Source organism: Berghia stephanieae, chromosome 3 (genome assembly GCF_034508935.2).
Source record: "Berghia stephanieae isolate SIO BIC M18660-M18661 chromosome 3, UCSD_Bste_1.3, whole genome shotgun sequence".
Taxonomy (NCBI): domain Eukaryota; kingdom Metazoa; phylum Mollusca; class Gastropoda; order Nudibranchia; family Aeolidiidae; genus Berghia; species Berghia stephanieae.
This window is the reverse complement of record NC_088362.1, coordinates 19478470-19490420: the sequence shown is the minus strand read 5'-3', so window position 1 is coordinate 19490420 and position 11951 is coordinate 19478470. Positions and strand designations below refer to the sequence as shown.

Below are 11951 nucleotides of genomic sequence, written 5' to 3'. Positions count from 1 at the left end.
TTCAAATAGGGAACAGATGTAGATTCCAAGAGCACACCATCAAAGTACTTAGTCTGCTGAGATCACTTAAAAGTCTCATCCAGACACAAGCACAGGTCCCAACTAAGAGTAAGAGGAATACACTCGAATGTTTACAAATCATATACAATATGTAAACAAAACATAACACATTGCATAACAGAGATGATTTACAAGACAAAAATGTCATCTCCCTAAAACTCTAATTGAGAAGTCAAGAGACCCCAACCCAATCAAATTTAGGAGCAGGCACTGATAAAAAATCTGAAAAGGTATGTATGAAACAGTCCCAGTCACACAAAGCATAAGGAGAGATGGTACAAGAGGAAAAATCAGCATGTCCCAACAGGGGATCATTTCTCAGAAATCTTATTACCTGCCAGAAATGTTACCATTATGTCAGAGGTTACCCAGACTGTACGATTTAATGCTTATAATCGTACACTATGTACATTATTTGTGTGGCTATGTGGTCTAGTGGTATGACACTTGCTTTGGGATCGGAAGGTCCTGGGTTCGAGCCTCGCGCTCGGCGCATAGTTGAGTCCTTGGAAAAGACTCTTTACTCACATTCTCTCACCGTACTCAGGTGTAAAATGAGTACCTGGCCGTTAACGGCAATGTCGCTGTCCAAAAAAAAAATTGTTATATCGCTTAACAGGTGTCATGTCTTGTCCTAAATGTTAAAGGTTTCTGTTGGACAGGGACCCCTTGTAAAGCGCTTTGAGCACGTTTAGTGGATATTGCAATACAGTAGAATTACTTTACTAAACCGAAATTTTGGGGACCTTCTAAACCATTTCGGTTTAAAGCAAGTTCCCGTTTTGCGATGTTTTTCAAAGGTGGTACTATTTACTTGCTTATTTAATCGTATCATGGGTCGTTTCCCCATAAATAAATGATAAAATATAAAATGTGTTAAAAATGTACAGTTGCGTAAAGATTAAGAATGGGGTCAAATAATAATAGAGAACACACGGGTCCTGGCCGTCTCAGAGCAAAGCATTGTATGGATGGATTTAACCTTGTCAGGACCCTCCTCCCTTCCCCCCCCCCCCCCCCCCCCACACACACACACACACCTAATAAAACAAACGCGCGTGTCGGCACACACACACACACGTACACAGGGCTAAATTTAAATAGGGAAAGAAGCTGACCGTAATCAATAATATTATTACCGATTGAAGCCAACATATAATATTACCAAGTTCATTGACCTCACAAATTGGAGTCACCATAATAATAATACTTCGGTCAACCCCCCTCCCAAACGTATAATATTATCCGACATCAGCAGCATACACTTTGAAGGGACTAATCAGACACAAAGGGTGTGTTGATTGACCATAGGAGATGCTGACGAAATAAGCCATAGCTCACTGTTTTTTCACTAGAGATTTTTTAAAAAATTTTCCTCGATTGGAAATCTGAAAAGCGGAATTTTTGCCTTGAATGTGGAATGTATACCGATTAAGTGAAATTATTCCGCGAAAAGCGGAAGGGTAGGAGCCTCTAGGTCAAGGTCATGCTTCTTGTAAATCGAGACAGAAATAGCTGGTATGCCAATTTCCTATGCGATGATTTTCTGTCGCATGCCAGACTTTCTAAATGCATCGAATCTTCCTTTTCCGCGATAGTTTGCCATTGTAGTTGCAGACTTGACTTGAATTCTTGATAAAATTGATACTAATTAAGAGGGGCATTACATAGGATGGCCTGGGATTAGAACCACAAAAAATCTTGATCTTGAAGTTGCGACAATGTAAAATTTGAGATGGAGAAATTTAAGTTATTCAATACTGCTTATGTACATTGAACACGGACGTCAGGCAAAGCACCTACATCACATCGATGTGCGTCAATCGTTCGCGGATATTCTCAACCACTGAAAATTCTTACTGGTAGTTTTTTTAACCAATGGAAATACTTGTTTATTTGTGATTTTATTGTAGTCATGAGTGATAAGAACATCGACTTATGTGGAGTTTTTTTTTTTTTTTTGTTTTTACTAATGTTATATAGGAAGAAGGAGGAGGGACCAAGAAAAAAAATCGACTTAGGCAACGTCGACGTATCCAGAGTGCACTGTACTTACGCCGGGCATTATTACGTGTGGCCACTTTCCCGAATTTTTGAAGAAAAATAGAGAGAGAAAAAGGGTGCTCTCAAGTTGTTTCGGTTTAAAGAAAGTCCTGCTTAGAAGTATTTCGGTTTATCGGAAGAATTTGTACAAAGATAATGAAGAAACTAGTACAATTTATTAAATTCTTTGCGGTTCATGGTATTTTTCGGTTTAGCCGCTTTCGGTTTAAAGTAATTTTACTGTATATAAAAGCTCAATTTTTTATTTTTTAAAATTATTTGTCATGAAATCGTCCTGACTATCCAGTAACCTCTGTGATGTATCTGATCAGAAACGAAGGTCAGATTCCATCCCCAGTTGATGCAGGCTGATTTTTTTTCTTGTATTTTTCTTTGTTTTGTTTTTGTTTTTAAGGGTTTTACGGCTATTGCAACACATTTAGGCTATATCAGCGCCAGTAAAAAGGAAGAAAATTGGATAGTAAAAGGTTCTAGAATTGAAATCAAAGCACCCAAGAGGAAGTAAGAGTTTAAGTTTTTAAGGGTTTTAGTTTTACGGCGCTTGCAACACATTTAGGTTATATCAGCGCCAGTAAAAAGGAAGATAATAGGATAGTAAAAGGTTCTAGAATTGCAATCAAAGCACCCAAGAGAAAGTAAGACCAAGGGGAACTGCGAACAAATAGGGATCATATGTAGTTTCCAAGAAGATACCACCAATGTATGTACTTAGTTTGAGATCACCTATGTCTCAACAGGACACAAGTACAAGATCCAACAAAGAGGAAGACACTCAAATCCTTACATTATACATTCAAAATAACAAATACAATAATACAAAACATAGAGATGATTTACAAGGAAAAAAAATATCATTTCCCAAAACAATAACTATGTATTAGTATTTGACTGTTTCCCTCCAAGTCAGGGTCAGGACAAAACCAAGTAATATCTTTCCAAGACTAAGAAAGTACGTTGGAAACAGTTATAGGGGGATAGAAGACACGGTAAGTACCTCCCTGCCCACTATGGGAGGTCAGGAACCCCACCCAGGTATTTTTCTTTCTACTTTGTCTGACACTATTTCATTTATATAACTTCTTACACTTACATGAGTGCCTGCTCCAAAATGTGTCACTTTTATATTCCAATGGAACAAATGCATCTTTAAAAATAAAATAACATTAATAGTATGAAAATTAAAAAGCACAATATTTATTTCGATTGAATAGTTGATGCTGCTTTTCTGTTATTTAAATGGAAAATACAATGATTTCTTTAACAACTTATGGCCTAATTCATATACAAGAATTAAAAAAAAAAAAAGGGAATTACAACTATTCATTTCAGTATTCACTTGAATGAGAATTCAAAATACAGTTCAATGCTCTGAAAGTTATGTTAGTTAAGAATTCAAAACTTATCAAATATGTGTAGGTTCATTGTTCATTGTACAAAAACGTATTGCACTGTTCTTTGATACATTACCTTAATAACAAAATAAACATTTTTAAAACAGGTGGATGGGGGTAAAATTGCACGATAACATTCCCAAATACAAAATCTTTATCATATTATGCATGTTCGAGAGCAATTAGGATCCCTTGGATGACAAATACTAGGCAAAAAATAAAATAGGAAAAATGAAACGTTTTTAAAGATGATTGTTTCGGTCCAGACCCCTCATCAATACAAGCTATAAATGATGTTTTTTTGTTTTTCCAATTTCTTTACACATTGTGAATGGCAATGGGTTTATGAACGAAACAATCATTTCAAAGTCAAAGTATCATTTTTTAAAGCTTTTCCATTTTAACCTCTCTTTTTTTAAAGCATTTATTTTTCTTTTCTGGAATTAAGTTTAAAAAAAGAACTTGCAGCAATTTTATGTCATTTCAATGCTGAGGATAAAGGGACAGATGAAATTTAGGATTCAACAGTACTTGTAACTTTCTTGGGTTTTTAGTTTAGCCTCTGAGAATAAATAACAAAAATGAGAAACAAAAAAACAAACCAAAATCAATCTACCTGCGTTATGTTTGAGTTTCATGGTGTTTGCTACACTTTTAAGTCATTTCTGCACCAATTAAAACAATGATTATGAGATCATCAAAAGACTATAAATTTGTATTCACTACTGTCAAAGGGATCAAAGAAATATGTTTTTGTTTGTTTTTTAAGGGTTTTACGGCGCTTGCAACACATTTAGGTTATATCAGCGCCAGTAAAAAGGAAGAAAATGGGATAGTAAAAAGTTCTAGAATTACAATTAAAGCACCCAAGAAAAAGTAAGACAAAGGGGAACTGAGAACAAATAGGGATCAGTTGTAGATTCCAAGAGCATACCACCAATGTACTTAGTTTGAAATCACCTACAAGTCTCATCCAGACACAAGCACACAATCCAACAAAGAGGAACACACTCAAATGCTTACATTATACATTCAAAATAAAAATAATAATACATAACAGAGAGATGATTTACAAGGAAAAAAAATATCATCTCCCAAAACAATAACTATGCATTTGACTGTTTCCCTCCCAGCTAGGACTCCGGCCAGAGCCAGGACAAAACCAAGTACTTGTAATCTCATTCCAAGACAAAGACAGAAAGCATGTTGGAAAACAGATATAAGGGGATAGAAGACACAGTATGTACCTCCCTGCCCGCTATGGGAGGTCAGGATCCCCACCCAGTCAAAGAAAAAGGATATTATTTTCGTCTTTATTTTTAAGTAAGGTAAGCCATTTTTAGATAATTTCAGGACCATTAAATAAAACGAAGGGATGCTAAAAAAAAAATTGAAGTTGAAGACTAAAATTTGGATATCCAAAAAGTTAAAAAGTACCACCAAGTAATGAAAGTCTACGGTAAAGATATGGCTTACAAAGACAAAATATCTCTCTGGGAAAGTGTTTATCCAGTTCCTTGTTCCCTTCCCTTATAGCAAGAGACCACGGGCAGAACCAAATGGCCTCATTCCAAAACTAGAACACAAAGCTTCAAAGAAAGGACAAATGATATAAAAAGGGAACAGAAGAGATACCAAGAGTTTGGACTCGATATGTAGAGGCCACCGGCCAGTTGGAGAACAAAAAGAAAATAATCCAAACATAGCATAATTAGATGGTGTGAAGTATTTATCCATGAATTTAATCCCATCCAGATACAGAGAGACAGAATCGACCTCCTCCAAGAGAGAGATACACTAAATGCCAATAAAATATGTATCAATAATAACAAACCATCTATCATAACTAAATATGACAAGATAATTGAAATATTTCTTTCTTTAATTTAAAAAGAAAAACATATTTTGACTATTCCACTTTCAGCTAAATATCACAACGATGGGATGTGCAATTGTTTGACAATAGCTGTGCTTCAGGTAGAATATTTTTTTTTAAACTGACAATGGGAAGTAAATGAAAAATCTGTAAGATAAGGGGTGTCTCAGGAGCAATTGCTTCCTTATTTACGTGTAATGAACATTGCTAAACTCCAAAAAGAAATTAAAAATTAAGATTATCTGAGGAAAGTCTTGTATGGATAAAAATATACACTGAAATTCATTTCTTAAAATTTGCAGAAAGACCTGGATACTTTGCAAAAATGGGAAAAGAAATAAGTAACTGAATTCAACAAGAGATCAAACATAAAAAATATATCGGAGTAAGTAATTCAATATTTATAGAAAAAATATATATATATTCAGAGTTTTTAAAAAACATGAAGGTGAAATGGCAGATGCAGCGTTAATTTATCAATATCAAATCAGATGCCATGTCCGCCTTATCTAAAAAATGTTTACAGTATTTATCAGGATATATGCATATATATATATATATATATATATATATATATATATATATATATATATATATATATATATATATATATATATATATATATATATATATATATATATATATATATATATATATATATATATATATAAGTATTGTAAACTTTTGGATTTGTTTGTTCGCTTTAATGGTTTTTACAGACCCTGCAACACAGGTCATTTCAGAGCCAGTGAAGATAAAAGACTAAGATCTAGCAGTCGAACGGGGATGATTTACTTATTTTTAGGGGTATTCTGGGCCAGTAAAAAAAAAGAATATGATTGGGGGAAAGTTGTTGATCTGAAGTTAAAAGTACCAAAAGATAAAAGTAAGACAAGGGGGACTGGTTCAAATGGGGAACAGAGGATTCCAAAAACAATCCATCAATGGGACTTCTACGTAAAGCCAAAATTTTGGCTTTACGTAGAAGTCCCATCCAGGCACAATCAAAGGATCCCGCTATGAATCTATGAAGGAGACTCAAATTCTTACAAATCACAATATATTACAAGCTAATAACTAGCACATAAAAGAGATGATTTACAACCAAAAAAAAAAAATATCATCTCTCAAAAAAAAAATAAGGAACAACGCACATATGACTGTTTCCCTCTCAGCTAAGGATCAACGCCAGGACCACGATAAAAAAAGAGCAATCTCAATCAAGAATAAATACAAGAGAGCTCCATGGGTAGGGAAAACAGATACGGGGGATAGAAGACAGTAAGAGACCTCTCTGCCCACCATGGGAGGTCAGATAACCCCCCACCCATATCAGGAGGGATGAGCTCAGCAGGGATCAGTATTAGATCCAAAAGCAGTCTATCATTATGTCTTGTAAAACCATTTAAAATCCCCAAATTAACACGGCCACAGATCTCCAAATAATGGAATACAATCAAATGTCTACTACATAATATTACATTGAAGACTTCATCATATTATATAATACAATGGAGAGGTGATTTACAAGGAAAAAATATAATTTCCCACAAAAAGATAAATTAAATCTATACGCTGCAAAAAGTTCAAGGCAGAGCCCACGTAAAACAAAATGGTCCCACCCCACAACAATGTACACAGAAAAGATAATCGATATAGGGGGTAGAAGAAATAATCTAATCTAGGACATGGAGCAGAACCCACCAGCCTGAAAAGGCCAATGTTCCCCCACCCTAAAGGGAATTCCCGTCACCATCAAACTCGGAATAAAGAAAACCTAAAAAATATGTTTAATGTACAGTAAAAATGTGGCTTCAAGTTTACATATCAGAGTAAACATTTTTTTAAAAATTATTATTATGGCACACTTCAAATAGATTACATTTGTGCATCGTTCTTTGTTTGTTGTTTTGTTTTTAAGGGTTTTACGGCGCTTGCAACACATTTAGGTTATATCAGCGCCAGTAAAAAGGAAGAAAATGGGATAGTAAAAAGTTCTAGAATTACAATTAAAGCACCCAAGAAAAAGTAAGACAAAGGGAACTGAGAACAAATAGGGATCAGATGTAGATTCCAAGAGCATACCACCAATGTACTTAGTTTGAAATCACCTACAAGTCTCATCCAGACACAAGCACAAAATCCAACAAAGAGGAATACACTCAAATGCTTACATTATACATTCAAAATAAAAATAATAATACAGAACAGAGAGATGATTTACAAGGAAAAAAATATCATCTCCCAAAACAATAACTATGCATTTGACTGTTTCCCTCCCAGCTAGGACTCCGGCCAGAGCCAGGACAAAACCAAGTAATCTCATTCCAAGACAAAGACAGAAAGCATGTTGGAAAACAGATATAAGGGGATAGAAGACACAGTATGTACCTCCCTGCCCGCTATGGGAGGTCAGTGTGCATCGTTCTAATTGTCTTAACACACAACAGAACAAACAAAAGCTACAACTACAATGCAATGATGAAATCTTGACACTTGAATCAGTACGAATAAATATTTTATAAAATCAAAAATTTTGGTCTTTATTTTAAAGATTTTTCAGATAAGCTTTTAAAATGAGTGTAATTTTCATAAATTCTTCAATACAAATAAAGCCAAGTCTTTTGGAAATTGTTTAAAATGATCTTTAAAGTTAGTTACTTAAGATTATCAAATGACAATAAAACTGCTAAGTCAATCATTGGAATGGAAACTGCCCAATAAAATTTAGCACTCATATCTCTGGAAATTACAATCACTCAGCAGAACTCTTTGTGGTAAACGACTTCCAATATTGCAGAAACAAAACAAGCTCTGCAATAGGAAACAACAGAGCTGTCCTTATTTGACAGATCCGGAACCATTTTTTGTGTTTGTTTTTTGTTTTTTTATTTATTTATTTTTGCGCGTTTTGTCTGCCCTGAAAAGGCCAAGGGCTGAGAGGTCGTTTGTTTTGTATTGTTTTAATAAATGGGAAATAAATTTACTTTCTTTTTTTTCTTTCAACTTGCAACATTTGCATGAAAATAAATGAGTTAGGTCGTTTTGCACATTGATCTCACAACTCCTGCAACATTTGTGAATTCACACTCGAGTGAGTGAAAACAAAAGAAAAATCATGAAGGGGTGTAAAAAAAATAACATCCATATTATGCTTCTGATATAATTGTGTAGATATATTGATATTGTTCGTTACAAGGCATTATACAGACCGTGAGACACTTTAAAGTTATTTCACACCAGTAAAATGGACGATAATGGAATAGTCAAAAATGGGAAAGAACTAAGTGCAATCTATCTGTATATGTCTGAGGTATATAAGAAGTCCAACCAAAGTGAATACACAGAGCTACCCCCACCCCCCCAAGAAAAAAGACACACTTAAAGACGTAAAAGAATATATAAACTAATATCTAACGTTAATTAAGTTTAATCTAACAATGAATTTTTTTAAAATATAAATAACGGATAATGAAGAAATGTTTAACAAAATCTGTTTCTCCTTCGAAGGAAGCCCTAGTCATGACCTAGGCATAATTAAATAATTCCATTCTCAGCACAAAGACAGAGACAGGACAACAGGTTAAGGGATATAGAAGAGACAGCTAGAGTGACCTGCCCAGTCAACCATGGACATATTTTCAATAATAGGTGGTAAAAAATGTAAGGAATTGAATTTTATCAAAATGTTGTATTGGACGTTTTGATACAATCGTTACAAACCTAATAAAGACAAACTTCAAATATCTAGCGCTAGTTATTACATTTTCATTGGCATAATAATAAAATTCTTCAAGTCATAATATGAAAAAAAAAAGAAAAAATAATAAAATTATGCAAAATTACACATTTTTATATTTTGCGCTCAGTTTTTCAGTTTTACCAGGACAGCTTACTAGTTAGCTATCGGGTATTTTTTCCATTAGAAAATTGCCTTTCTAATTTCTTTTAGAGTACATCGTTCCCAAAATAGTGATCAGTCTCCGGCTGTGATACTCTAGCACAGATCATTGGCCATATTGCCTAGTCTGTCAGGGTTTAGGTAAGGAAATGAGTTAAGCCACCATTCATCATTTCCTTCCTAACAAAATTCCTATTTTAACTCAAGTCATCACAGTCAAAGACTCTATCCATTGTTTATTTTACAAACATCAGCAAAAAATGTAGCCCTTAATCAAACTGAAAATTGTTACAGTTAGTAGTTTGTGACCACAATGAGATAAGCACTGATGTTTTGCCACTCAACTCTCTTGAGTTCACCATGATTGAAAATCAAACAAATTTGTTGGATATTCCATTCATAAGAACTCGAGAGAGTTAAAACAAGATACATTTAAGATAATATCGACCATGAATGTAAACAAGAATAATTATAATCATTTGTTAGTTGTCTGTGACAGTTATCCATGTTGCTGGTCTTTCTAATGGAATTTTTTTTTTAAAACCATAAATTAGTAAATATGAAAAACAATTGTATCGAAATTATGTGCCATTTTGATATCTCATTTTTCGTGCAGCTTTAAAAAAAAATCATTATTATTTATTATTTTGTAGATTTCAATAAAACTTTGCATACCTGTTAAAATGCGATTGCTTTATATTTACAATATATTTTCCTTGATAAAGGCAATTATCTAAGTCATTAAAGGAACTCACAGTTCTGGCCTTTTTTTTTTACTGACCACCAATATATTTTGATAGAATAAAGTTCATAAATGAGAAAAGAAAAAAAAAACAAACAAAAAAAAACGCATTAAGTTGGCAAAATTTATAAAGAAAATCGTTACAAATCTTGAGTTCATGGGTTATAGTTATAGACAATTGACTGATTGTCTTCAAAAGTTGATTCAAATTATTACAGTTCACTGCAATGTTTGATTGATGTCATCTCAGTGAATGCAATTTTTATTATATGCCTACTGCCCTCCCTTTACAAACAGAGAGAGGGTTAGAGAGAGAAAAAGAGAGAGAGAGAGAGAGAGAGAGAGAGAGGGAGAGAGAGAGAGAGAGAGAGAGAGAGAGAGAGAGAGAGACTGATTTTATCTTGTGACAATTCCCCAATCGATACATAATGTAGCAGGAAATCCTTTACTTGATTTATAATATTGGCAAATTGTTTGAAAACAAAAATCTAATGAAGCAAAAAACTCAAAATTTGATCTATTGGAAAATTGTTTGAAAAATTATTTTTTTCCTTTTTTGTTTTTTTTAAAGTTGAGATCATCCTGTCAACAATGGAAATAGTTGCAATTGAATTATAACAAATAACATGTGATTATGGCGGTACTCCTGCCATGACAATTTTACAGCATAAAAAATAACAACCGATTGTATAAAAAAAAAATATATATATATGTTACAACTTACAGTAACTGGTTGCACTTCCTCTGGCCCAATATTTTATTTAACATGATCTAAAAATTCGATCAATAAAAAATCACAATACAAGTTCAAAATAATAATGATGGTCCCATGTTTATGTTTTCTCCATTTGATCTGAACACAGCACTTGGATTATTTCTTGATTTCAGACTTAATCACACCACATTCTGTCAATAAAAAATGTAAACATCATTTACATCATCATCTCTCATCATTATCATCCTCATCATCCAACCATCATCTATCATCCATCCACAACATCATCATCATCACCAACACCATCATCATCATCATGATGCGGCTTTGAAGTCTTGTGGTATGACACTCGCTTTTGAATCGGAAGGTCCTGGGTTCAGCCTCGCTCGGCGCATAGTTGAGTCCTTGAAAAAGGCTTTTTACTCACTCTCTCAACGTAGTTAGATCTAAAATGAGGACCTGGCCGTTAACAACGTTGTCTCTGACCGAAAAAAAAACAGGTGTCACGTCCCGAAGTTTTAAGTGTTGCTGTTGGCCAGGGAGCCCTTGTAAAGCGCTTTGAGCGTGTTTCATGGATATTGCGCTATATAAAAGCTCAATCATCATCATCATCATCATCATCATCATCATCATCATCACCAAGACAATCACCACTATTGCTTTGGGTGAACTTCCCATGGTGCAGTGTCATTGGCCTTCTGACCAGAAAGTTCTCTATCCCTCTTTGTGATATTTGTAAAAAATATACAGTGGAACAACCCGAGGCAGAAAAAAATAATAGTTCTTTGTATCAGTAGGTCTTTATGTTATTGGAATAATGAGTGGGGAAAAAAATATTGTACAGCCATAGATTCATTATTTCCATGAATTCGTTTTAAGCAGAATCTTTATAAAGTGTCCTCTACTGAATAGCAACCACTGAACATGTTGAGCAAATCATGACTGCTTGTAGGTCGCTATTACAGTATTCTTTTAAAGAAAGATAACACTGTTACAAGCCAGATACTCCTTTTACACCTGACTTTGAAGAGAAAATGTGAGTAAAGAGCATTTTCTATGGATTCAATTCAAATTAGTGGCAGCCAGCTTAAAATGAGACATTTTCAAATGTTACTTGTTCACTATATGTAAAATTGGTCTTACCCACTATTTCTTCTTCTTCTTTCTTTTTTTTGAAGCAAACACTGATTTATATATCAAAT

The 11951-nt window shown here is 34.0% G+C and overlaps 1 protein-coding gene across 2 annotated transcripts in view; it reads right to left on the bottom strand.

Annotated features, from left to right (window-relative positions):
* Positions 1-8267: 8267 nt before the first annotated feature.
* LOC144967299 (uncharacterized) overlaps positions 8268-11951 on the bottom strand; it is a 38075-nt gene continuing 34391 nt past the window's right edge. The window contains exon 13 of one of the 2 annotated variants that reach the window (XM_078904357.1): positions 8268-10940. In XM_078904357.1, the coding sequence (XP_078760483.1) occupies positions 10906-10940 (35 nt within the window). In that variant the 3' untranslated portion in view covers positions 8268-10905. The remainder of the gene's footprint in view (positions 10941-11951) is intronic. The other variant, XM_078904358.1, reaches the window with a different exon arrangement.